The sequence below is a fragment of the Gadus macrocephalus genome, chromosome 22 (assembly GCF_031168955.1).
Source record: "Gadus macrocephalus chromosome 22, ASM3116895v1".
Taxonomy (NCBI): Eukaryota; Metazoa; Chordata; class Actinopteri; order Gadiformes; family Gadidae; genus Gadus; species Gadus macrocephalus.
Window position 1 is genome coordinate 17,133,028 of NC_082403.1, and position 27,934 is coordinate 17,160,961.

The window sequence follows — 27,934 nt, forward strand, 5'->3', positions numbered from 1 at the left end:
AGCTCAGTGTGTCTATTTTCCAGCATCAACGCCCACCCATTTTCAATTGTCTACCGGCAATGACGCAAGTAATAACAATAATGTCATCTCGCTGTTTACAAAAGGGAACCGAGTGTTAAATGATAATTAAAAAAGGTGTCAACACAAAGCGTAATAACTACATACTTGCACCCTTAACAAAGGGTCTATCGCGACGACCCTCCCCTCCTAGTTGGCGCAATGAACCGCACGCTCGCTCATACTTTCCCATCATGCAGTGCTCTTGCCTGCTCCTATCGAGCCGCCATGTTGTTGGAGTGAATGCCTGGGAGTCAGAAAGAAACTGGGGCTGAAATCCGTGACCATCCACCCCCTCCGCCTGTAAGTATCGTCTCACGCAGTTTACAAGTACCTGTACCATGCCCTATCCTCACATAGGTCCCGGTATTGTCCAAATCGCGCCCGGACGGAGCTAAATGGATGTGTTTTGGGGCTGTGCGCCGTCTCCCTCCTCCTAGCTCTTCCTCCCGTTGTGTCGGTCTTCCGCTCTAGACAGCCCAGGCCTTTGTTAGCATCCGCGTCATGGGTACCTGTAGAACTGAGCCCCCGGGACACACCGGGCGACTCACTGGCGTTTTAAAATAACGATCAAGTGTTGCAAGGTGGCCATTGTGCACCACTGGACACCATGTCGTCCCACTGTCGGTCCCCCTTCGGACCGGGATGAGTTAATGTCAAGAGGCCATGCATTGTTGCTAGACTTGGGCAGTGAACCCACCATAACAGCTCTCAGGCAAACGTCAACCGGGTGCCAACCATTGCCCCAAAGCCTGCCTTACACCCACAATCGGTTATTTAATCGGCCTAACGGTGTCACCTTAGGAGAGCGCTGGCTCCGGGGAGCGATAGTTTGGCGTTGTGCTACGGTACAAGACATCCGACGTCTTGCTAGCTAGTAGTTCTCTGCCTCAACATCACACCCCTGGTCTGTAGCCGGCATGCAGTGGATTGCTCCCAGTACTGATTAATGATTAAGCCACTTAGATGGACATCCCATCTGACATTTCCGGGTGTCGGACCATAACAAGCGGCTGTGCGCAAAGGTTTGGGGGGGCGGGGGGGTCACTGTCGGAATTTGGGGAGTTACTTTCGTTCTTGTGTTTAGAGCGACAAGAACATTATTGCCTAGTATTACCTCGGTTCAAAACAACGAGGAAGTGGTTCAAACGCCGTTTGTTATGGACGGGTATAGATTAACCGGCCATTTTTAGGCGTATCTTATAATTTGGACGTATGGCTGTTGGTATCCCACTCTTAAGTGTGTGAAGGGGGCGTGCGCTTCTCTATGTTGCACAGTGATTGCAGCAGGCTGATAATGCGTTTTACGTTGCCTGGATAACTCTGCAAGGTTTGTTCTCTGTACATAGCTTAATGTCCCAGAACTTGGTATAGTATAGCACTTCAGATTTTTAATATGGTCCCAAATTTGAGTTATTACAAATGTCAGATCAACTATTGGATTTCTGATTACCTGACTTGTGTGATCCGTATTCTCTATGGGTACGAAGATAAGTCAATCCACCCCCAAATTCAATGGGGTCTCAATTGACACACTGTAACTATGTAGTCCACTAGTACCACCTGATATTCTGGGCTAATTCTCTGAATCTGAAGTATTTCAGAGAGTGATTGTTATAGGCGTAAGACATTCTATAGAATGCCATGCAATCACTATTTTAACTGAATAATACATGGCATATCACCTATACTGTGTGCTTTAGATGTGCAAATATTGGTTGAATAGGATTTCAATACTTTTTGCACTCTGTCTTCAGAATGTAGTTTACACTATTGCGTGTTTAGTGCAGGACTAACAAGGAAAAAGTGTCGTTCTGTGTCAAGTCACTATAGTCACAGTAAATGGTGAAAAGGTTGTTTTGAAAAGCCAAAGAAGTGTGATGGTTATACACAAAATATGCGTTCTTATTGGAAAAGTTGTAGGTAAGACCTGACCCTCAGAAGGCTAACATTCCATGGCCACCTCCAGGACCTGCGTTCCCCTGGCCTTTTTTTCTAGACATCTTCCCATAGAGACAAAGTATTGAGTTGTACTATTTATTGCCTAGGCTCAAGTTGAACAATTGCTCATACTTGCAACTATGTTTTATAATTTACTAGTGTGCAATCACCTTATGACCATCACCTTATGACCATCACCTTATGATATGTATGATATTGTTGGCAGAACTCAAGCAAGGAGTCTTAGTTTTAGTTCAAAATAAATGTCAGTTATTGTGGCTGTTATTGTTATATTGGTATTTTCATGATATATATATATTTTTCTAACTTTGTAACTTGGAACAGTTTGTAAGGCTACACTATAAGGATATAAAAACGATGCATTAAATGAGCCCATATCGTCAGCTAGCGCCAAATTATTTCCGCTGTCCTGCTACTTCCCATTTGCAAATGATCAAAGACGAGAGCGTGAATGTGATTCTGATTATTTACTTTTGATCAGAACAGGAGCCGTGACAATGGTGGTTGTGACTAGTCTCGGCACACAGATGAGAAAACAAGCCTGTCTTCCAAGATCAGTGCCAGTCAACTGCCAGTCCTACCCGAAAGGCTGTTAATCCATCGATTTCTATACACAAGTAGTGATTTCCTCAATGCTTAAACAAGTATTGATGTTTTTTCCAAACAATGTGAGCTGTTGTACAATTGTGCCTGTGTCTTACAATTGTTTGGAATGGCAGGATATTGGGTACTCTTCCAATTAGGTAAAGTGCTAGCCTCCCCTTCAGAAGCTCAGCCTGGCTTTTCAACAATCTCTTGTGTTCATGATTAGTGAAGTCGAAAAACGTTCAACTACTTTCAACTTTTGATACCATAAAAATGTGGAGGACTTTAATAGACTGGCCGCCCTTTGTTTAAAAGTTATCCATTAACCAAGCAGCCGTTGGAAGCCTATGGCTGAGTTAGACGTTTGGAAAATCGATCTGGCCTTCCGATTGTTAGGAACTTTTTCGGGTGTATATAGGTGAGACCATTTTTCCTTATGGTTTAATTGTTCAGCTCAAAGGGTTTGTGTAAAGTTTATTTTTCATTTGCATTGTATCGCCTAGTGAAGGGTTGGTTGTTTTTTTTTGCTTCCTACTTTTCGTTCTATTTCAGGACACTATAGAAGAAAATGTCATCACTTAATGAACTTTTAGGAAAAGTAACTTGGTAAGTTTAACAATACAGTTGCATTGCTTTGGCACCCAACTGCCAACTGTAAGCAAGGAGACAACAGGAATTATATCTTGTTGATTGTTTGTTGGTATGGTAATAACGGCAACATAAGCAGGGCCATTCCTTAATGTTTTTTATGAAGTACTTTGCGGCTCGATTACATTTTTTTTAATTAGCATTAAAGGGGTAGTTCGGAATTTTGGACATAGGGCCTGATTCCCAAGTGAGCATTGGTATTCTATATCACTGGAGACAGTTTTCAACACATTTCATACAGTCCTTCTAGTTGCAGAGTTCGCTCGTGCTAGGCTAGCGCAAGTCAACGGGCAATGCTAGCCTGCTATTAAAAACAGTCTTACCCACTCCACAGTACACCCGAGGTAAATCAATTATAACGCCAGACTATAGATTTAAATGTCTGTGTTGATAGAATAATGTTAGAAATAAAACTAACCTTGCATCGCATGAATCATCGAGGGACTACTCTCTCAGCAGAAGCGGAATTTTACTATGCGCTGGTTAGTGGTTAGGTTTGTAACCGAATCACGACAGAAGAACGTAAACAGAGAAGCGTGGGACAGAAGCGCAATTGAACGTCTAGGCAACATGATGGTTCAGTGTGCTTTTAGAAATTGTAGAAATAAACGGTACGGATGGGCACCACAAAGTTTCCACCAATTTCCAGTGCGAGATCCAGAAAGGACTCAACTGTGGCTTGTTGCTGCTGGCTTGGACATCAAAACACCGGCTCGTACATGTACGGTTCGTTGGATACAACAAATTCCTCATAATCGTCTTCAAAAGCAGATGCATCGCTAACTCCTCCAAACGTGGGCATATCTTGTTAATTGAATACGCTTATAGAATTCCTTCGTTCACTGTACTCTGCGTTTGTAGCAATGACAGCGGCAGGTAACCTAGGTATCAGTCCGCCGCTGCCGTAGCCTACGTACAGGAATATAAACACTGCTGCTGAGACCCCGCAATTCCCTCAAAATGCAATGCAATGCAAGGTTGGTTTTATTTTTAACATTATTCTATAATCAGACATTTAGATTTATAGTCTGTCGTTATAATTGATTTACCTCGGGAGTACTGTGGAGTGGGTAAGACTGTTTTTAATAGCAGGCTAGCATTGCCCGTTGACTTGCGCTAGCCTAGCACGAGCGAACTCTGCAACTAGAAGGACTGTATGAAATGTGTTGAAAACTGTCTCCAGTGATATAGAATACCAATGCTCACTTGGGAATCAGGCCCTATGTCCAAAATTCCGAACTACCCCTTTAATACTTTCCTACAGTTTGTGAAATTGCTGGACCGAAAAACTGGGAGAGAGGAACTGGGGACAAATCTGCAGTGTTTTAGGCCCCGTCTACACGGGCAAAAATCTTTTCCCCTCTGTTAGTGTTTTCCTTTGATGCGTTTCAGGAATATCTCTGTAAAGACAGACTAAATGCGAAAACGCATCGAGCTGTAGAAACGCTGTAGTACATATTGAAGGCGCTGGTTCTCCACAAAAAAGTGGAGCGCATCCACTTCAGCCTGCGTGCATCCAGCCGGCGCGCTGTATGCAAACATTCAGTCGAGGAGGATATAACAAAATACTTTTTAGATTGAGCAGAAATACTTTTTAATGTAGTTACTAGTAATCCAATTTACCAAGGGGCTGTATTTAAAGCTACAAAAATAAAATAAATCAATGCAACTCTGACATCGCCCAGCTGGTGGGGGGGCGATGACGTCATTGTTTGCGTTTCAGGCGTCCACACGAATCCCAACACGAAAACGCGTAGGTCCGTTTTTAATTTATCCACCCTAGGACCTGGTTAGGGTGCGACCCGGATCCGTCTCGATGGTCGGCCCAAACGCAAAAGACTTATGCGTTTTCACCCGAAAACCGGTTCAGTGTGGCTCAGGCTATAGTGTTTGAAAGCCCCTTGGACTGGGATTCAAAGACTATTTAGAAAATTTGTTTTGTATGGATATTTCTGGGAAGGAAGGGGTGTTATATGACAAATGGTAACTTTGTGATCTTTCTTTTAGGAACGTTGTTGTGTATGAGGTGAAATGCGCCACACAGCGCCATGTTATACCAGGAAGCTTAACCCTCGCTCGGACGCGGACATCAAAATGAATCGCTGCTCATAGGGAGCTCAACACACACCGTAGCGTGTAGTTGTCTGGGAATCCTTACTCTCTCGCCCACGCTATGATCAAAGTCAACTGCAGAATGAGCTCCAGACATCCGCACATCACACACACCGTGGCGTTATGCTAGAAGTCTCAGACAAGCTTAACCCTATCTTGGCTAAACGTCAGCACACTCGACATCTCCGGTGTCCCTTGGCCGTGACGTCGAAGGGTAGACTAGCAGGCACTTTCGCATCCCAAAAAGAGCGTTACCTGCGCTTTAAGTAGTGTGGAAGGTTCATGTAGTTTTTGGGAAAACATAGGATTTTACTCTGGTTTTCTCCAATTGAAGGTCTTATTTCATTAACAGTGATACAATTACTATGTTGACGATCATGTAAGGTGTATCACTAGTCTATGGGAAACAAAACCAACTCATTCCAGCACCTGTGTCAGAGACAGGCGATGGCAGGGCAGGTGTGTTTTGCACAGAGCGATGGCAGATGCCAGCCAAAGCCACAGTGCTTGCAAAATAGCAAATGCTGTAAACGATTGACCATATATTTTGGTATTTTTAGTTTGTTGAATTAATCAAGCTAAACTTCAGATCGAATTAAATGATATAATTTTTGTTAAAGTAGCTTTAATTTTTGGGCCAAATTGCCCAGCCCTAGCTGCATTGGCATGTCAAAATTTTGACAAATTGCTTTAATCGCCTATTCGGCAAGTGTTCAGCCTGGTTTTACATCTGCAAGTAAGTGCTGTTTAAAGTCATTTATCTGTTGAACTTCTGATACAACCCTTTAGAACCCTAATTTTATCTGATATTATCTGTTAACCACAGTCTGGTTCTGCGGTCGACAGTTGTCACTTTCACATCTTTAGTGTGTGGTCAAATGAGTGAGAGATGTATACCGCCTTATAGTTGGATCCATCGTTTAAGTTTTAGAATATCTTTTATATCTTTATACGGTCAGAGTGGAAAAAAATACTGGCCAAGCAATTGTTTGAGACTGTAAACCATTATTTTAAACCTACCTTATGGTCAAATTGTTCCTGTGTTGGCTGGGTCCAGGTGATACTTTTTCACCCTAGATGTAGGGGTCGAAGGATTCCCACAAAATAAAGTTAATTGGAGGGGGAATGGTTCTGAGGAAGAGGCAAGCAATACCATCAGGTTGTGCCTTATAATGTGAAGTATAATCGTTGAGTCAAATTCACTGTCAAACAATCATGGTTTAAAAATAACGATCACATTTACATTTTTATAAAGGGGATAACTGCTGACACTGTTATCCAAAGCGACTTACAACCATTCATTCACATATTCGCACACCGACAGCGGACGGCGGTCAACCACGCAGAACGACAGCCAGCTTGTCTATTGGAGGCTGACATCAAGATATATGGCTTCTCTGACGGAGCTCCACACATCCACGTTCCCCGTAGCCTTACTGTACGTCCACACCAGAAGCGAATTGAGCGACCAAATCGCCGGAAGTCATTCACTTTCTATGGGCAAGAGCGACCAAAGCGACCAACGCTACCAGCGGCCAAAGTTGAGCGACCAGAGCGTCCAAAAAAAGTTGAAAACGTTTTAACTTTATGCAAATGACTATGACTCGCTTCAGCGGCCAAACACTGACAGCCAATCGGAATGTAGACGCTCTTCGCTTGCGTGGATCCCAGGGAACACCGGCAGGCACTTTGGTTCCTACCTACCTTTATTCACTCACTGAACAAAATGTCGGCTGAAGTATTAATCGCGGTTGTAACTGGGCACCCGGTGTTGTACGACCCAACCCTTTTTCAATTCAGAGATCGAAACGCCATAGTGGTTTGGATACCAAGTGATGATAAGCGTATACATCTAGAACGTTCGTATTTAAGCGGGAATCATTTTCATTTGCTTTCCATGCCACCAATCTAACCAACCAATCGCGTGTAGCATGCTTTAAACAAAACCCAAAAAGTTTTTGAAATCGTCACATAAACAAACGAGGGATAAATTACAATATATCTCTTGTCTTTTATCCCTCTATTCCCCACTATTCACTGAGCCTGAGGTGAATAATTCTTAATTAAATAGTCTAGATAGATAGCCTAGTCAAGTCTTTATTAATACCAAACGACACAAATCGTCGGGAATCCATTTAGGTGGTTCGGCCCACACAGGACAGTAGCCTACAAGACCACACAGAACAAGTCTGACAGGACATACACACAATACATCACATTAAAAATAGACACGCGTTGATAGATAGATAGATATGTTCCATTATTTGCTTTGCGGAGCCAACCAGTCCTGTGCACGTATGCAAATTAGCCATGTGCGCCAATGTCTATTTGTTTTGAGTGCGACGAATGAGTGCAGATGGAGATCAGTGAAACATATTTTAACTAGCCTACTACAGCACGCAGGGTTTTTTGTTCTCGGTTGTAATTAGCCTACATTTTAGGAGTTTTTTTATATTGGGGGGAATCACTGTTGTCGAAGCACTTTATCCAACAAGCAAAACCGTCTCGGCAATATGGCCAAAGTGTATGGGAGTTAACTCTTTGATATGGCTGTCTGTACTAAAAGCAGATGGCTCCTTTAAATGCGTCTGCATAATTGAATTGTACGTGATGAGCGACTTGAGCGACCAAAGCGAACAAAAATATTCGCAGCGAAACTTTGTGAGCGACCAAAGCGTCTTTGACGCTTTGGTCGCTCCTGGTGTGGACGTACAGTTATGCTATAGTTGTCTGGGAAGCCTAAAATCTCTTAAGAAATACGTAATTATTGACGTTGGCCAAATGATCTACTCGGTGACGCATACAGACAAGTTACGTATACTTACTTTTAAATATACGTCTTCTACTGCTTATCATTCTTCTTATACTACTGGTGCTTCTAATACTAATAGGTATATTGTACTACGGCTATTATATTATTCTACTTCTACTGCTGGCATTTATCATACTACCACTACTACTACTACTACTACTACTACTACTACCAATCATGCTTATACTACACTGCTACTTGTCAAACTAATCCTTCATCCATCACACTTCTCGGCCTAGGTTCAAGGTGCATCACTTTGGTTGAGCCATTTATTTAACTCTCGCTTTGGTCAATTATTTGATATTAATAAATGCTTTCTATTTATAGGTGTAACGATCCATCGATGTAGATCGATGCATCTATTGATTGGCAAACGATCCAACTGTATCGAAGCAACGCCCAAACATCGATGCAAATCGCTGTATTATGCGCTTTTATTTTGACAATCTCGTTGCGCGGGTGTTTGTGAAACTATTTCTGCGCCATGTCATGTGGGGTGCACTATAACAGAAATTATTACGTCATTCCGATAAGTCCGATATCATGACGAATAGCCCCGATAACATAGCCTATATAATTTCAGTGCCCCGCTCCCACTATGATAACGCTAAATGTATAGAAAATGTTTTTTTTTTTTTATTATGTTGCACCTTTCCTGCTGTCGGCTCCCAGGCCGTAGTCGAGGAGCACAGGGGAGATGTTCCCTCCAGGGTCAATGTTCTCTCGGGGGTAACACCCTTCACTTTCACCGGCAGTGGGTCTACTTATAGGTCGGAATGAAGCGGCCGCCGATTGACAGTCTGGGTACTTCATTCTTAGTTTCACTAACTTTACAGTACACGCTTGCACAGACGCAACCGGACTCGGTCATTACTTCACTAAATTGACATACGCTACCGCTCGCTCTCCTCGCTCGTCCACTCACACTCACACTGCCATTCCTGCGTGCACACATACGCTACTCTCGTAACAATTATTATTGACAGTTAGCTGACAGTTAGTCCCGGGTCCCGGCCGTCCACTCCCTGTTTCTCAGTTAAACACAGAAATCAACTTAATTTGTCCCAGTGTTTGTTAGATGTGATTAGGGATGTCCCGATCCAGCTTTTTGCACTTCCGATCCGATACCGATATTGTAGCTTTTAGCATCGGCCGATACCGATACCGGCCGATCCAAGCATGTATTAAAGATTAAAGATATTTACTTATTTTGTTGTACTACTCATGTTGAAAAGGGTTTTACTCTTAAGAACAACTAGCCAACTTAATTAGGTTAGTTTGAATAATCCACAATAGTTGGTAATGAGAAGCTGACCTGTTTATTCAGGGTTAAATAAACACAAAATAGACAAAATAATAAATAGTCAAATTACCACACACACACTGAATTGGCATCAGTGCTCTGTTCTTGAACAACAAGAGTGTAAACAATATTGTAAACAATATAACATTATATATAAAAGCAACACACACAAAACCTGAGTAGAAAATAGTCAAATTACCACACACACACTGAATTGGCATTTTTATCGATAACTTTAAATCCTTAGTGGGACATGCACAATGTCCCACTCGACAAGTGGGATGCTGGACAGGTCACTAGGTGTGCGCTAGGTGTGCTGAACAACACGGACCGGATTTGGGGGGAAAAGCTGAAAAAAAACTGGAATGGATTACCTACATTGGTGCGCTCGAAAACACGGACTGGAGTTTTGAAAACAAATCGGGAGTCCGGACCGGATCGGGAGTCCGGATCGGGATTTTCCCGTGCAGGCCGATCCGATATTGATATGCATTTTTTGCTAATATCGGCGGCCGATCCGATCCAAATATCGGATCGGGACATCCCTAGATGTGATATTAAGAAAGAAAAGACGCTCTCTTTCTCCGGTAACGCAATCGTTCGCGACGCCATTCTTCTTCAGTGTTTCTTCTATTTATCTGTAACTCATGCTCCAATCTTTCATGGATCGATGCGGATGTTGTGGATTCAATGGCATATAAGATGCATTGCTGCAGCAACATTTAAGATGATCGCGATGAGTTCTGCCCATTCTGCCTCCCTTGCTGTCTGCAGTCAGACCAAAACACACCTGAGTGACTGGGGCCGTCCTTATCCCACCTCTTGTGAACCTCGACCCTACGTCATATCCCGCCCCTTGCAAGCCCACCCGCCGTTGATTCTAATGATGTCTGAGCGACGCCGATGTCTGCATATCGGGCATCAAGTGTGAATAAAAACCCAAAGGTTTTTGTGTTTGTTCATAGTGTTAAAGTCATGATCTTAGGTCATGATCATATATGTGTGTATGTTATCGGTATCGGCCTTTAGGAGCTGAAAGTTATCTGTGTCGGTTAAAAAAATAAGTTATGTTACCTTCTTCAGAAATGGCCTTTTGTAGTTAAAATGTACTGTTCATTTTTATCAAAGGGGGTTCTGTCGTGATTGGATGTAACCGTACGGAGTGTTCCATCTCCATAGGGGTACTGGTCAATTTTATAGATATTAAATTATCTATTTATTCTATTATATTGGCCTATGGTATATTAGGCTAATGGTGACCTATATTTTCTTTCAAATTGAATGCAGTCGCTGACATGAGCGTCCTATTGTGAAGAGTTAATTAGTCTGTAGAAGCGGTCAGTCATTTAGCGGAGGTGCTGGCCTTGCCTGAAGGACGGGCCCGCCCAGAGATCAAAATATTGTATAACTCAGTCGCATCAACTTTTCAATACTCTTACCAAAATTGGAGCAGACAAAACATGCTTTATACAACGGCGTGTATTTAATAGGAAATCAAGCAGGAACTAAAACACAATTAAGTGTTTCCAGCGTTGAAGATCCCAAATCATGCTTTTTTGGGGTTAAAAATTGCATTTGCGGGTACTACTAAAATATCATATGCCTGTATGTTAGAAATACCCCTTATTATCCTCACACTGTTCATTTCTGCCAAAACTTTCAGCATCTTTCATGTCTGATTTGTATCATGTCTCATTCAGGCCCCCCTCCCGCCCTGTCTGCTGTGATTGGTCAGCATTCCCCACTCTTTTGCAATTGGTCGAACGCTTCGCGCGTGCGTCTGCAAATTCACCCCCTGAGAAGGGGTAAACATCGCTGTTACCCAGGAGGCAGGACTTCTGCACTTCAGCCCGCCCACTTATGGAAGTGAAGTTTGCAGCAAACAAGCTGTTTCACACACCTATTGAGGGGCGCTCTCGGTTGGCGCGAATACTCCCCCTGGCTCGGACTTATAGATTTTTCTTATAGATTTTTTTTAGTTTAGCAGACGTAAAACATGTATACATAAGTCATAACAGTCTAAAGCAGAGGGAAAAGTAAAAAAAAAGCATGATATCACCCGTCTGCCACAAAACAACGGACTAAGACAATACTGGGACCCACACCGGTCAAACATTGTGCACCAATATGCTCCAATCACAAATCCTGGCACATAAATCGATGATGGACGCTTGAAAGACGCTTGATGACCCGCGGCTGAGAGTCCGGCTGCCAATGCAGCCGTTGTTTCTAGTTTTTCAAAAGCGCTCACAAATGTCCTTCAGTTTGAAAACTCCAGTCCATGCAACTCTTACTCACCGGCAGCATATACTTATCATTCTTCCATTCATAAAGTCTAGGTTTCCAGAAAGCCTTGTTTCGCTTCACATTGTATTATGATGACACGTCAGTACTATGACGGCAATCGTTTGGATATGTTATCGCTTTGGTGACGCCGTTTAGAGACATAATCATTTTGTAAATCACTCTCGCTCATCTTCCATTAAAGGTTGTTTCACATAAAGCAGAAGAGATTAGTGGGAGCAGCCTTATCCCACGAGGCTAGAGATACTTCCATAGTTTGAGGTAACATGGGGATGTGTGAATGATGACACAGGAGTAAGTACAGGACTACTCTTATAATAACCTAAAAAAGTATCCCACAGGCTGGTTATTATCCTGTAACCGAGATCAATGAAACTGGCTACATGTTTATGGTTAGGTGGAGCCTACCTTAATTGAGATAGATTTAAAGAGGAATTACGTTAAATGCAGGAAAAGCATTTATTGGCTCAGGGACTGAACATAGGGCCTTGGGTCTTGTCCAGTATTCGTCTTGTGCACATTAGTTTAAGTCACGTGATTGGCTCCTATAATTGCCAGTTGGCGCCCGTCTCATTGAAAATGACTGCCTAGCAGGCACGCTGAGTGCCTGCTAAAAAGTGCCTTCTTTAATAGTGTGTTGTGTTGTGGTGTTTTTTTTTTTTGACAGGCTGTGGTGGAATGAGCAGTGTGTGTGTGTTGAAGAGGAAAGCAGTGCTCTGGCAGGATTCGTTCAGCCCCCACATAAGAACTACAACTCCCAGCATGCCTGTGGTGCTGAGCAGTGGAGGGCACGCCCCTCCCACAGGGCAAGTCCCTCAGGCCCCCCCTCCAAGCCAGCAGGTAACGCAGAGCTCCACGGCCTGTACCCATGTTGTACCTCCTTAGAACAAACTCATCTTCAGCCTTAAACCTGTACCATACCTGTGCCTCACCTAAGTATCTGAATTCACCCACCACTGTGAGAAAATCTTAAAAGACAGAAACTCATCTAAAAACAATGTAGCTATGACTGTAGGTCCGTCTCAAACCACTAGAGGCTGCTAATGAGAACCTACTTTTATAGTAGGTTTAATGAATGCCGAGGAACAATCAACTGTCAAACGTGCTGTAATCCTGCGCTGCATGTCGGTTGAGAACTTCCCACTTGACGTTTTGTCGAGTCGTGAGCGGCGTCCGGCGGGTGTTTTGCGCGACAGCGAGGGGTTCTGATGTAACGCGCGCGTGTTGCCTCCCCAGGGTGTGGCGGGTTCCGGGCGCTCCCAGGACGACGCCATGGTCGACTACTTCTTCCAGCGGCAGCACGGAGAACAGCCCGGGAAGCACCGCTGGCCCACCGGAGACAACATCCACGACAGCCAGGTGTGTGTGGGGGTGGGGGTGGCTGTGTGTGTGTGTTTCTGCTGTTTGCGTGTGTGTTGGTGGGTGGGCACTGGAGCTGCCAATGTAGTGACTAGACTAATACACAGGGTTCGTACGGTCATGAAAAACCTGGAAAAGTCATGGAATTTTAAAATGGTTATTTCCAGGCCTGGAAAAGTGCTTGAAAAAAATAAAGTCCCAAAAGTTTTGGAAAAGTCATGGAAAATTTTTTATTCATATTTTCTTGTCGTTCATTTACGCTGAGTTTTAAATCATGAATATGCCTTTAAATGAAATACGCTCAAAGTATAAACAGGCACGCGCTGAAACTAAAACACACGCAACTGAAACGTTTGTTGGCCATAGCAACAGTATCTGAGGGAAGCCAAAATTATTCAAAATGCCAGGGAATTGTAGGTTCAGCAATGCTTGTTTGCGAAATGAGAAATATATGTCATGGGTTTCATCCGACAAAGACCCGGGCCGAGCTAAATGTAGGTTATGTGGTGACAAAACGTTTGACATATCTAACATGGGAGAGGCGGCATTAACGAGCCATGCGAAAGGCACTAAACACCAGAGCGCTGCTGCTAGCGGAGCTAAGTATGCGTGTGACCCCCCTTATCTGTGATGTTGTTTTATAAAGCTGTTTAAATGTGAAATTGTTTTGGTTGATTAATGGTCAAAGAGTTAGTTGCCAACTGTTCTGTTACATTTTGCACTAGAAAAGGGAAATCAATGTTTGCACTAGCTGGATGCTTCTGCATACTAAAGCTCTTATTGATGTCAGTGCTGTGAATGCAACCAGAGTATATTTATAAATGTTCATTCTTTAAATCAAACTATTGTCTCTCAATCATTTGTGTCATTTAATGTATACAGTATGCCTCCAAATTCCCATTGTTAGTTTTAATACTACATTTTATCACTTTTGCACGTTAACACCGAGATTTCACAAAATGTTTGGTCATGGAAATTTGGTTTAAAGTCATGGAAAAGTCATGGAAATCCATTGGTCCAAAAGTGTATGAACCCTGAATACAGGAGGCTGGCTTTTGTTTTCATGGTCTGAAAGACAGCATTATGAGTGATCCGTTTTGTATTTTTGGAACTTTTGTTTCCCTAGTTTTGTAAGAACATCTTAACAACGATGAAACCATTTTCTGGTTTCGTCATTCATCCATTTTCCTAGATAATATGTTGCCCCATCTTATTTCACAATACCATCTGCCCACCTGGGGGCTGATGGACGCGTCTTAAACACAGACGCCTGTTGAGCATTGGTATATAAACAAGTCCTTCAAGAAGGCTTTCTTCACCGTCGAGGCACGCTGGATTTCTCTCACAAGGGAATCGATGTCTCATGAGGTGTTTGTACGGAGGATACTAACTGTGTTTCCCTCTGTGTGAAGGTGCGGTCGATGGACGAACTGAATCATGACTTCCAGGCTCTGGCTCTAGAGGGACGCACTATGGGAGAGGTAAGGGTACAGGAGCCACTGCCAGAAGTCGCTTGTCGACGACATAAGGGCTATGATGGAAATGAAGATGGCATGACGGTACTTTGCAACACAACAATTTTACCCGCTGAGATGGGAAACGTTTCAAGCTGTTTCAATTGGCACGTCACCCCTGGTATCGGCACCCGATTTATTAAGACCTGATGCTAGATTGTGTCTTACTCCCTCAACTGTTGGCGCAAACTGAATTCCTTTGCTGTTGAGCACTATTCATTTTAAACTAGACCTGAAGCCCTCTGCACGCGGCCTGCGGGCGTGCTTCCCCCTCCCTCCTTAACCTACTTACCAGCCAATATCGAATCATTATTTTATTATTGTTTTTATGGGAATGTCATCATACCGCCCCAATTCCGCCGTCTGGTTCCTCCTATCTGTCTAACCGCTTTCCTTTTTTTGTTCATCCTCGTGTTTCTCTCTCCTTTGTGTCCCGCGGCGGTCCCTCCCTCCCCCTCTGGCGCCCCCTCCTGGCCGTCTGCAGCAGCTGCTGACGGGGAAGAAGTTCTGGGAGGCGGACGACTCTGGGAAGGACGGGCCCAAAGGGATCTTCCTGGACCAGTGGCGGGACAGCGCGTGGGGGGCCTCAGGTAGTTGCCGCTAGACCCTGGCTTCATCCCCAAAGAGCAAATGGGTGACCATATGTTGCCCGGCAACAGCAAGCAGGCGCTCTTTAAGACGCACACCATTGGGTGAAGACTCATCGATGGTGTACATCGGTCAACGTGTTTTGTCCAGTGAACCCAGGAAACCGTCTCTTTTTGGAAATTTGTATTTTATGATCGTCGACATGGAATGTGACATTGTTTCGTGATTACTGAAATAAGTCACCAATTTAGAGAGAAGAAGGGACTAAAATCCTTTGTTTTGGCATTCTTTCAAAAAAAGCTTGGCTGCTCCACAGTGCAGTTTGTGAATTTGAAAACGTCCTCTTTCTGTGATCATGCCGTTTATCTCCAAATGGCTGAATTGGCATCCCTTTACTGTTATTTTTTTACCACCCATTAACACATTGACCGTTTTGTTCAACTTGACAACAGGAGAACATCTTTGTGCGTTAGTCGTTGCTTTCAAACGGCCTTCCCATTTCCAACAGTGGGTTCGCTCAAGTGTCCTTATACCGAACTGAATCCACCGTATGCGAAATTCCAGATCACTCCATGTCCCAGCCAATCATGGTGTCCCGCCGGCCCGGCCAGGGTTTCCATGGCGGCGGGGAGGTGGGGGTGGGCTCTGTGATGTCCCCGCGCTCGGAGAGTGGAGGCCTGGGCGTTAGCATGGTGGAGTACGTCCTCTCCTCCTCACCCGCTGACAAGCTGGAGTCCTGCCTCCGCAAAGGAGCCTATGTGAGTTACAGCTGCCTGCCTGTGTCTGTCTCGTGCTCTCTCTCGGTCTCTCTCTGTCTCTCTCTTTTTCCCTATCTCACTCTCCCTGTGTCTCTCTCTCTTGTTCTCTATCTCGGTTACCCTGTGTCTCTCTCTTGTTCTCTATCTCGGTTTCCCTGTGTCTCTCTCTCTTGTTCTCTATCTTGGTTTCCCTGTGTCTCTCTCTCGTTCTCTATCTCGGTTTCCCTGTGTCTCTCTCTCTTGTTCTCTATCTTGGTTTCCCTGTGTCTCTCTCTTGTTCTCTATCTCGGTTTCCCTGTGTCTCTGTCTCTTGTTCTCTATCTTGGTTTCCCTCTGTCTCTTGTTCTCTATCTTGGTTTCCCTGTGTCTCTCCCTCTTGCTCTCCCTGTGTGTGTCTCTCTCTCTTGCTCTCTATCTCGTTCTCCCTTTGTCATTGTCTCTTGCTCTGGCGCACTTGCGCAGGCTCGCCTGTCACTCATTGTTTTTTCAGTCTGTCAATCTTTCCCCACTTCTGTCTCTTGCCTTTTGTCCACTTAATTACACATTATGATTGAATAGGGCTTCACCAATATTGCTATTCCACAGCCTATACAGATTCCAATCCAAATCTTCCAAGCTTGTTCGCAAGCACTGATTTGATCAATTAGTTTGACTAAGTGTAGACTTGGACTTTTGGTATAGTGTGATTATTGGCATAGACGGTCTTACCCCATTAAGAGACGGACGTATTTCTTGGGACAATGAAGTTTGGCTGCTTTCCATACAGCGCTTGTGGTCCAAAAAATGAGAGATTGTTCAGTCAATTGCGCAATCATTTGAGACGTCATTGCTCACCTCAAACATCTTTATGTGACATTGACATGAGAGATTGCGATTTAAGTTTATCACTACATGTTTACTATTTTAATAAATTTGAGTATATTTCTGGTTGCCAGCATATTGGCTCATATTTCAGGTTGTGCTTCTAAGTATAAGGCATTCTTACTCATGGAAAGCCTTCCTCTTTTGGCCAAATGATCCCTTGTTGTTTCGATATACGTGTCTGTTGCCTCACGGTTTTCTCCTCCATCCTGCCACAGAGGGATGGAGAGGTGGAGGAGGAGAAGAGGGAGAAGCCCAAGGCGGTGTTTGAGGCAGAGAAACTGAAAGACTTGACGGAGGCCGAAGTGGACGTCATCCATGATGTCATCAACCCCAACGGCATGCCCGTGCAGAACGGCCTGGACGTGGACGTGAAGGAGTTCGGGTATGTCTCAGCCCAGGGGAGGTGCGTGTGTGGGTTGGGGTGTGTCTCAGCCCAGGGGAGGTGCGTGTGGGGGTTGGGGTGTGTCTCAGCCCAGGGGAGGTGTGTGTGGGGGTTGGGGTGTGTCTCAGCCCAGGGGAGGTGCGTGTGGGGGTTGGGGTGTGTCTCAGCCCAGGGGAGGTGCGTGTGGGGGTTGGGGTGTGTCTCAGCCCAGGGGAGGTGCGTGTGGGGTAGGGCTGCAACAACGAATCGATAAAATCGATAAAAATTGATTACTAAATGCGTTGGCAACGAATTTGGTCGTCGATTCGTTGTGTCGCGCGATTAATAAGTTACTCGTAGGCGCAGCACTGTTTACAGCCAGCCGCCGACAGGTTGGTTCACGGTTCATGCACGCCCACAGCGAGCTTTAGTGTGAGAGACCACAGCTTGTATTTTGGTCGTATCTTAACACTGGACTGTAGGCCTACATAGAAGTGTTGTACCTTCACTGTCTTTGGGTTAAAAAAACTCCTTCAACTCAGTATCCGTCTAGTCCAACCGAAAACTGTCAGCTGCTGCTGCTGCAGACGTTGTGCAGACGGGCTCGGAGTCGGCACCGCGTGCATCAACAGTCATTCAAAGCAGCGGTAGTAATCACTCAAACGGACGGTGTAAATAGTAATGCAGTTTTTAAATCCATGTTAAAATCGGCAGGATATAGAGCTAGTTAGCTTAAAAAAAAAAATGACCAATGGTCACAAACAGTGTCAAATGTGATGTGTTCAGGTCGGCTCAGTAATATGATTGATGCGTTCAAATGCAACGGAAAAAAAAAAAAATTAGATTTTTGGTGAAAACTTGCTTTCCCAGTAATATAAAATAGATAGTAAAGATAGAATTATGACCTGTTTAATGTCCTATCTTGAACTATCATCATCTTATCAGCAATTAAAGCAATATTAAAGTTCTATTTCAAGGAGTCTCGAAAATGGTATCAATAGGTTTGACCGGTTAACCATGGACATCCCTTATATACATATAAAAGTATATCATACATTGTATGTTTTTTTTGTGTTATCCCAGTTATGTTTTTTTAATTGTTTTATTATTTAATATTACTTTTAATAGTTCTGGGACGTTGGAGCAATAACCTGGTGTTTTTACACTTCAGTCTGCACTGTGAATTTGAAGTAATGTTCAGTTTTTGAATAAAGATGCAGCAATTAAAAATGTTTTTTTTTTTTTTATCCGTTTCATCGATTAATCGAAAAAATAATCGACAGATTAATCGATTATTCAAATAATCGTTAGTTGCAGCCCTAGTGTGGGGGTTGGGGTGTGTCTCAGCCCAGGGGAGGTGCGTGTGGGTGGTTTGGGTGTGTCTCAGCCCAGGGGAGGTGCGTTTGGGGTAAATACGAGTAAACCGATTGAACTGCTCAATGTTTAGTTTCTAGTTTGAAAGATTTTTCGAATTCTCGTTTTCTTCCTACTGTTGAGGAAGCCGGGGGTTGAAGCGTTTCATGCCCTGAGTGACGGCTGCTCGTTGTTCAGTTAACCTAGCGGTCACTCACTCTGTCCGGTGGTCCTCCCCTTAGCCGGCCCCAAGGCAACATGCCTCCCCCCGGCCCAGAGGGGGACCTCCTTGGCCCTGGAGGCATGGGGCCAGAGGGCCTGGCCCCCATGGGGGGCGGGGGCCCCAAGCCTCCCGAGGACTTCTCCGGCGTGGAGCAGGGCGGCGTCGGCATGGACCCCATGGAGTCCGTTATGGAGCCGCTGCAGTTTGACTACAACTCCCAGATGCCCATGGACTCGGCCCCCACCGTGGGCCTGTTTGACTACGCCAACCAGCAGCAGGTAACGCTAGTAAGCTCTGTGGCACTTTGAAACCCATCAACGTCTCAATATTAAGGTCCGCTTCTGTAACGAGTGCGTCAACACTCTCGATTGCTAACCTCCACAATCTTTTGTTGTGAGAAAAGTAAAATGAACATATTTTCTCTCAGAGTTGCGGATGCGTATGGCTATGTTATGCGGCGCGCGTGTGTGTGTGTGTGGTTAGCTGTTTCAGAGGAACAACGCCCTGGCTGTACAGCAGCTCACTGCCGCCCAGCAGCAGCAGTACGCCCTGGCGGCCGCGCAGCAGTCCCATATCGGTGAGGGGCTCTGAGGGAGTCTGGTCCCCGCTGTAGCGCGCTCTGCGTGGGATCCTGATCGCTCATTTTCTACAGGAGTGCAATTAACTGAATTCATCTGAGAGCACTTGAAGCACCATTTACTGCTCTCTCACTGACTTTAGTCCTCCGGTGTTGTTTCGTCTTGTGTGGATTCTCATTAGGGCTGGTTCTTGGTTTCAATATTTTACTGTCCCTGACATAGGCCATTTTTGCTTTTTTAAACTTTTATGCTTAAAGAAGCGACTAGATGAAATAGCTCATGCGTGTTGCTGTCAACTGCTATAACAATATCTCTCAACTCAGAAGATCTTTAAAAAAATATATTTAGGTTCCTGGAAAAGCTCCAGGATTAGTTGCTATAAAACGGTCCCAGCACTTGGAATACAAAGACAGTATTGTTTTTTTTTGGGAACTTTTAGAAGGCTTCAGTAGAAGTAAACCATGCTAATTAGAGATACGATGCCACGGCGTGTAACCAGCTAATGGCCCCTTATCTCATTTATTCAATAGCGGCTCCAAGAATCCCATTCTGCTTCGGACAAACACGCTCTAATGGTCATGTTGTGATGGTTACAGAAACCTGCACGTTATTTTCTTTCAACTGAAATAACTATAAATAAATGAATACTTGTTTCTTTCTTACTCAGGTTGTAGAGAATCAAATGTTTAGCATTAGACGGTGAGCGCTGATGCATGTCAGGCCCAGCCCAGTAGTAGTATAAGCAGGAACATGCCAGGTTTGTGTCGGCCCTTCGGCCCATGCTGACACTCTCCGTCTGTGTGCTCCGTCAGGTCTGGCCCCGGCGTTCGTACCCAACCCTTACATCATCAGTGCCGGTCCCCCGGGCTCCGACCCCTACGCCGCGGGCCTGGCCGCTGCAGCGACACTGGGTAGGGCTGGAGCGCACCTCCCGACACCCCACGCACCTAATGTAACGGAGCCGGTCCACTGAGGCGCTGCAACCCTGAACCACCCTGTCCCCACACACATACTGCTGTACAGGGTGGAAGGTTATTAATAACACCAGACACACACTACCGTTCAATACCCTGAACCACCCTGTCCCCACACCATGGATTAAAGTTCTCCGTCGCTACGACGGATTTCCGTCATTTGGAGTTCAGAGGCCACTTCACATCTCCGATAACGTCGGGACAAATTTACAAACAGGCGTCATTTGGATAAACTAATCGCATATTAAGGATCTAAATAGGTACTTTCTCGCATAAAAAAATATTAAAACTTAAGAAAGTGATGTATTAACAGCACTGAAGCGAGAATTAAAACAGCTTTTAGCAGCTTTACCGCTACCGCTGCCGCGAAATGCATTCTGGGAAACTTGCATACTGTATACTGCGGTGCAGTCGGTCTGCTGTATACTGCATACTGAATCCCACATTCAGTATGCAGTATACAGTACATACTGCGCAGTATGTAGTCGGCAGTACGGTAGTATGCAGTTTCGAACATGGACATACACGCGTGTATTATGTCGTCATACGTCAACGCCGGTAAAATTGTCAAATTATATAGTGAGTATTTAAAAGGTCTACCGTTAAAATTGACTGAAAACACAAGCATTTTAATGTACATCCCGATTATATATTAAATATATTATATACAAATGTATATATATACACACCATTTTCGCGCCACATCTTACGTCTCTTTGTTGTGTTAGTGTTGAGTGTCAGAGCGAAAGTTAAGCTAGTATGAACTCCCTTATAATGATTGACGGCTCTGATATATCGGATATTGATAAAACACAAAAAAAATAAATGGAGATGGGCATGGCTGACGGAAACGGGGAACGATGGCAAGCCTTACGGTTCATGGTGCAAAAAAATATGAGACAAGCTTTGCAAAAAAAAAATCTTAGTCTAATTGAAAAGACAACAAAAAAATTGCAATAGATGCAAAAGAACAGCTGTTTAAAATCCTCCTCCTGTAAAACAGTATTGGTCGAGCATTTAAACGTGATGGCTGCATTTGGTGCTGACGTCTTATACATTTGTATTTCTTAAGCAGGTGTCAAGTAACCTAACCTGGAACATGTTTCACACACTGCACGTGACTTGGCTGTAGCGCGAATAAAATTTCAGTCAGAAGATTTTTTTTCACTTTAATCCCTGCCCCACACACATACTGCTGTACAGGGTGGAAGGTTATTAATAACACCAGACACACACTACCGTTCAATAGTCTGGGGTCACCCAGACTATTTCAGGTCTTCCATGAAAACTAACTCTTTTATTTAAGTTTTCAGCTTTTTTAACACGATTGCACAAGGATTTTCTAATCGTCAATTAGCCAAACAAGGCGATTAGCTAAACAATGTACCATTAGAACACAGATTCACTTGATGTTATCTTAATCGAAAAACAACTGTGCTTTTCTTTATAAAATAAGGACATTTCTAAGTGTCTCCAAACATTTGAACGGTAGTGTTGATACTGTTAAATATGTAAGGTTCTAAATAACATATATGTAAGATTAAATATGTAAGGTTCTAAATAACATGAGTGACGTATATTTTATCAGGCGGTGTTTATTAGGGTTGAGCACCGAAACTCGGTTCCAGTAGGGAACCGGTTCCGACGTAAACGGTTCTAACGAGATCGAATAAGAACGCATATTTCGGTTCCTCATAACGGTGCCTGGCGTTTTTTAACGCCCCCTGCCCCGCCCCCATGGTGTTGCAGCGTCAATTTGCGTTAGTGCTGCGCGCTATACCGGTTCACACAAAATAACGGTGTGTATTTTCGTTAGGATATGATTTTTTTATAGACTGCCATACCGGTGTATTTCATTACACAACGTTCGGAACGCAGCGCTGCGCGACACTGTTTCAGACGGGACCCTTTTCAATGTTGCGCTAAACACGCATGGTACGACTACGACTTTCTTTATAGGTCCAGGACCATGACTGCAAGGCGTGGTATTTCAGGTAGTAAAAGAGTGTGTCACGGCTTTCAAACATATAAACCATAAAGCCTATGGGCGCCTCGAGACTCGGGACGGACTTGTCAACGCGCTGCGGCATCGCTTACTTGATGTTGTTTTTGAAGATCGGTAGGTTGTAGTGGGTGAACGTGAATGAACGTGTGTGTGTGTGTGTGTGTGTGTGTGTGTGTGTTGCGAGCGAATGTAATTTTAAAGTAACAAACAAACAAACAAACTCAAAGCCTATGCATGCATCCAAAACTTTCTGTTCAAAACCAAATAAACAAATCAAAAACAGTCGTTATTCGCTTCAAATACTTTTTCTTTTCAAAACTTGGGAATTAATACAGCGCGGTACTGAGCGGTTGGAAACAATGTTGGCGTCTCCTGTGGCTGCCTTGCGCACATGAGTAATACTATTTAATATGACTTTGGCAGTAATGTTGCGCCATGATGCGTGCCTGCCTGATTTCAGCGAGTAATTCATATTATTTGTAATTATTTTTTAAAAAGATATTTATCAGTCACAGCACTCACAGCAGCCTCTTCGGGTAAGTCAAGTAATTTAATGCCAACCGTAAATCTTGCATATCAAGTAGGCTAGCAAACACCGTTGCCATTCAACTCAGTGTCCGCTGACTTTCTGCTTAATGTGAAACTCATAACAAGTCGTGCATGTATGCAAGTGTGTGCGGTTTCGTTTTTTTAAGTACCGGTTCGAGAACCGTTTTAGCACCGGAACCGTTTGAAAAGTACAGAGTAGGCACCGGTATCGGATAAAACCCAAACGATACCCAACCCTAGTGTTTATAGCAGCCATTGTGTAGCCGTCGCGCAGGCTGAGCGGCGTGGTGTCGCTGGACTGGACGCAGAGTGCTCTAGCCCCCCATCTCCCTGTGTACAGGCCCCGCCGTGATGCCTCCCCAGTACTACGGCGTGACCCCCTGGGGGGTCTACCCCGCCAGCCTGTTCCAACAGCAGGCCGCCGCCGCCGCCGCCGCCAACAACTCGGCCAATCAGCAAGCGGCAAACCAGAGCCAGCAGAACCAACAGCAGGTATCCCCCGCCTGCTCGGCCTTCCATTGGTCCTTGGAGTTTGGTTGTTCTTTGGTTCGGTTTCAATCGCCTGTTATATCTCTGAAGCTGTGTTTTCCATAGCGGTGTTTAGACGCTGGGATAGACGCTATCACTACCAGGATTTCAGCTGCTTCATGCGTGCTCATCATGTCCTCTGCTATTGCCCCCTCTCTACAAGGTCATGCGGGGTGGCGGTAACCAGCGACCTTTGACCCCCGGTCAGGGACAGCAAGGCCAACAGAATGACCAGATGGTTGCCGCGGCAGCGGTCAACTCGGCCCTTGCCTTCGGTCAGGGTCTGGCAGCCGGCGTCCCTGGTGAGTCATGACCCCCCCACCTGTAAGACATGGTCGGCCATCTTGCGGCCATGTTGCGGCCATGTTGCGGCCCTCTCTGACGGTGCCCTCCTCCCTCCGCCAGGCTACCCGGTCCTGGCCCCGGCGGCCTACTACGACCAGACGGGGGCCCTCGTGGTCAACACTGGAGGGCGGAACGGCCCCGTGCGCCTCATGGCCCCCGCCTCGGTCATCATATCTCCCTCCGCCGCACAAGCAGGTACAACACCTGATGCTCTGTCTCTGTCTCAATCGGTCACTGTCTCTCTCCCTCTCTCTCTGTCGGTCTGTCTTTGTCTCTCTCTCGCTCTCTCTCATCTGTCTGTCTCTCTCTCGGCCTGTCTGTCTGTCACTGTCTGTCTCTCTCTCTCTCGGTCTGTCTCTGTCTCTCTCTCTCTCGGTCTGTCTCTGTCTCTCTCTCTCTCTGTCTCTGTCTTTCTCTTTGTTTTTGTCTCTCTCTCTCTCTCTCTCTGTCTCTGTCTCTCTTCATCTTTGTCTCTCTCTGTCTGTCTCTCTCTCTCTCTCGCTCTGTCTCTGTCTCTCTCTTTGTCTTTGTCTCTCTCTGTCTGTCTCTCTCTCTCTGTCTGTCTCTATCTCTCTCTCTGTCTCTCTCTCTGTCTTTGTGTCAATAGGTACGTTTCAGATGTCGGTAAAATGAGGCGTGGGATAATACATTCAAGACTGTATTATTATTTATTTTTATACATATGATATCAAATGCACTTAAGGAACAATTTAGTCTCCATTATTATGTCATTACTAATAGAAATCTGATTGCCAAGATGGTAGTCCAGGTAAATACTTAAACTGTCACTTCCCTTTACTATAGTGCAGCCTTTGAATCTAAGTGAAGATGACATTTAAGTAATTTATTTATATGTACGTGATGATTTTCATCTTATTATGTAACAGATTAGCGTCCATGATGGTCTCTTATCACAGTGCTTATAAATGTCGACCAACTGACGTAACCTACCGTCTTAAAGATTGGGTTGACTTAAAAATGTATAAAAATGTAATTTTTGAGGAAAAGCACAGTACGTGTTGTTGGCACAGCTGGAATCTGTAATAAAAGTGAGTTTCATGGGAAACATGAAACAGTCTGAGCCCAGCCTTTTGAGCGGTAGTGTCTGTTGCATTAATACTGATCGCTGTCTCCGTCCAGTCGCAGCGGCCGCCGCCTCGGCCAACGGGGGCGGGGGCGGCCTCGGGGGCGGGGCCAACGGGCCCTTCCGCGGCATGCAGTCCCAGCAGCAGCAGCAGCAGCAGGGGGGCCCCGGCGGCGCGCTGGGCGGCAGCTCCTTCTACGGCTCCTCCTCCCTCAACTCCTCCTCCCAGAGCTCCTCCCTCTTCTCTCAGGGCTCCGGGCAGCCGGGCCCCGGCTCCGCCTCCCTGGGCTTCAACCAGCCCACCTCCTCCTCCCTGGGGGCCACACTGGGGGCAACACTGGGCGGCTTTGGGACCGCAGGTAGGGACTACCGTAAGTAGGGCGCGTTTGTTTACTTTTTTCTTCTTCTTTTTTCACAAAACGGCGCGTACAGATGTAGGACCTACCATGTTGACAATAGGAAAAATAAGAAATTGAATGCTACTTCAATATGCATAAACAATAGAAAATAAAGCTTATAAATAACAATAAAAAAATCGATATCAGAGCAGGATCTGTTATTTTTTGCTATATATTTGCCATATTGTAAAGGGAAATAACACAGCTCGGTCATAACGACCCTCTTCACCTAGTCAGGCATTCAGGTAACCTTTAACACAGTTCCTCTGTAGAGGAATTGTTTTGCACATGTCTATTTATTTATTGTTTTTTTTTATTGATGTGCGTGCTGATGATCTGAAAAAGAATAAAAAATATATAGAAAAAATGCTGTTGAATCTCCTGCTCAATAACGGTTGGAGCGTTACATTTATATCAATGGAAACAAATCAATCCGAGTGCTAGCCGCCTGAAAGTGTACCAAACTAATGCTGCGGTCAACATGGATTCAGGCAGAAGATGGACTGCAAACCGCATATCACTGTAGTGGACCAGGGCAGGACGGTAATATTAGGGGAGGCAGGCAGAACAGCAGTAACGGTTGACTGCTTCGCCGTCCGAGGTTTGAATATTAAACGTTTTTGTGGTCCGCTGCGACCGCATTTGGATCGCACCCTCACCCAAGGAGGATACATGGGGTGAGAAGCTAATCATGTGGGATTTATAGAGGACATGCATTTCTAGAATAAGTACATCCCAAGATTCACGAAATAATCGTATTAAATATATTAATATATATATTATATTTAATATATATAAAAAAATCGTATTGTATCGTAAAAAAATAATCAAAAATCGTACCTTGTGTATACCGTCATCTGATGTCGTGAAAGCCTGAAGAATTATGTGTATTAACCCCTCTACCCTCCAATGATTGCCAGGCTTTCCCAAAAAGGCCTTAACATTCGTTTTTGTCTCCCCCTAGTGGCGAACTCGAGCGGTGGCGGTGGCTCCAGGCGGGACTCCCTGACGGGCAGCAGTGACCTGTACAAGCGCACGCCCTCCAGCCTCACCCCTATTGGCCACGGAGGGTTCTACAACGGAACCCTGGGCTTCAGCTCCTCGCCCGGCCCAGTCGGCATGCCCCTCCCCAACCAGGGCCCCTCCCACTCCCTCACACCCCCGCCCTCCCTGTCCAATCACAGCTCCTCATCCAACCTGAACCTCGGTTAGTGTGTGTGTTTCTGTGTGCGTGCCAATCACAATGTTTGCTCCGTTCAGTCGTCTCCAACGCCTTGTTATTATTGACTTAGGAACGCATCAATGGCATTTAAATCACTGCCTCTTTTCAGCCTGTGTTGTGCAGGATGTGAAAGCCATTTACATGCTAATGTGACAAGCAGTTATTACGGCGCTGGCTGGGCCGCCTGCGCTCAGATTAATTCCCTTACCTGGCAGACCAGCTGAACGTCTTCAACGCCGCACGCATTCCTAAATCAAACGGCTGGCCGCGAACCAGCAGGCGAGTGGAGAGGTGTTGGCACCCATTGCTCAACTCCAAAGGTCTTTTCAAGAGAGAAGTCTGTAACTAAAACAAATGGAGTCATTTCGCCGTGTCGGCAGTAATCGCGTAGCGATGCTGCGAGTACAGTCGCTGCCGGACAAGGATTAATGCCAGCCAAACAATTTCCATTCTACTGCAGTTATTTCTCCATTGTTGCGTCCATGTGGTGCTTGTTACGTGAGCTCTGTTTCAGTTCCCAGATATGTGTCTCGCTCTTGCTCTCGCTCTCTCGCTCTCTCTCAATTTGGGCTGATTGGCCAAACAAAGGAAAGGTTTATTTTAACTTAAACATTGTCTTACTTTATAGCCAGACGTGAAATGTAAAATAAAGGCAATTTGTTTTTACTCGTCATCCAATGAACTGTGCCGTGACATCCTGTGTCCCCTCCACTGTGCAGGAGGTCTGACCAATGGCAGCGGGCGCTTCATCTCCGCGGCACCGGGCGCCGAGGCCAAGTACCGCAGTGCCGCCAGCTCCGGCTCCTCCCTCTTCTCCCCCAGCAGTCAGCTGTTCCCGTCGTCACGGCTACGCTACGGCATGTCGGACGTGATGCCGTCGGGCCGCAGCCGCCTGCTGGAGGACTTCAGGAACAACCGCTACCCCAACCTGCAGCTGAGGGACATCGCCGGGCACATCATGGAGTTCAGCCAGGACCAGCACGGCAGCAGGTACACACACTACACACCTGACGCACACGTACGCACACACACACATCATGGAGTTCAGCCAGGACCAGCACGGCAGCAGGTACACACACCACACACCTGACGCACACGTACGCACACGCACACATCATGGAGTCCAGCCAGGACCAGCACGTCAGCAGGAACACACACTACACATCTAACGCATGTTACACGTGCCCTATGCATATCTCGGGCGTGCCCATCTCATGCACGCCCACACATGCCCTACACAAATATCCTACACACACGCACGCGCACGCACACTGTACACATCTCATGCACAATATTCACTCATCTCATGTGCACACACATGAGGTGTTCATTATTGAATTCAGCCCTCAACCACACATGCGCTATACACGTCTTATGCATGCAAACACGCACTATTCACATGTCAAACTACGCACACGTCACACATGCGTCATCATGGTACTACCTGG

The 27,934-nt window shown here is 45.3% G+C and overlaps 1 protein-coding gene across 4 annotated transcripts in view; it reads left to right on the forward strand.

Moving 5' to 3' along the window:
• Positions 1–205: 205 nt before the first annotated feature.
• pum1 (pumilio RNA-binding family member 1) overlaps positions 206–27,934 on the forward strand; it is a 38,776-nt gene continuing 11,047 nt past the window's right edge. The window contains exons 1-16 of one of the 4 annotated variants that reach the window (XM_060043343.1): positions 206–360; positions 12,451–12,623; positions 13,020–13,142; positions 14,555–14,623; positions 15,141–15,246; positions 15,809–16,002; positions 17,082–17,248; positions 18,823–19,081; positions 19,287–19,380; positions 20,194–20,292; positions 23,250–23,401; positions 23,601–23,739; positions 23,843–23,977; positions 24,923–25,237; positions 26,229–26,471; positions 27,206–27,476. In XM_060043343.1, the coding sequence (XP_059899326.1) occupies positions 12,462–12,623; positions 13,020–13,142; positions 14,555–14,623; positions 15,141–15,246; positions 15,809–16,002; positions 17,082–17,248; positions 18,823–19,081; positions 19,287–19,380; positions 20,194–20,292; positions 23,250–23,401; positions 23,601–23,739; positions 23,843–23,977; positions 24,923–25,237; positions 26,229–26,471; positions 27,206–27,476 (2,528 nt within the window). In that variant the 5' untranslated portion in view covers positions 206–360; positions 12,451–12,461. The remainder of the gene's footprint in view (positions 361–12,450; positions 12,624–13,019; positions 13,143–14,554; positions 14,624–15,140; positions 15,247–15,808; positions 16,003–17,081; positions 17,249–18,822; positions 19,082–19,286; positions 19,381–20,193; positions 20,293–23,249; positions 23,402–23,600; positions 23,740–23,842; positions 23,978–24,922; positions 25,238–26,228; positions 26,472–27,205; positions 27,477–27,934) is intronic. The other 3 variants (XM_060043345.1, XM_060043344.1, XM_060043346.1) reach the window with 3 other exon arrangements.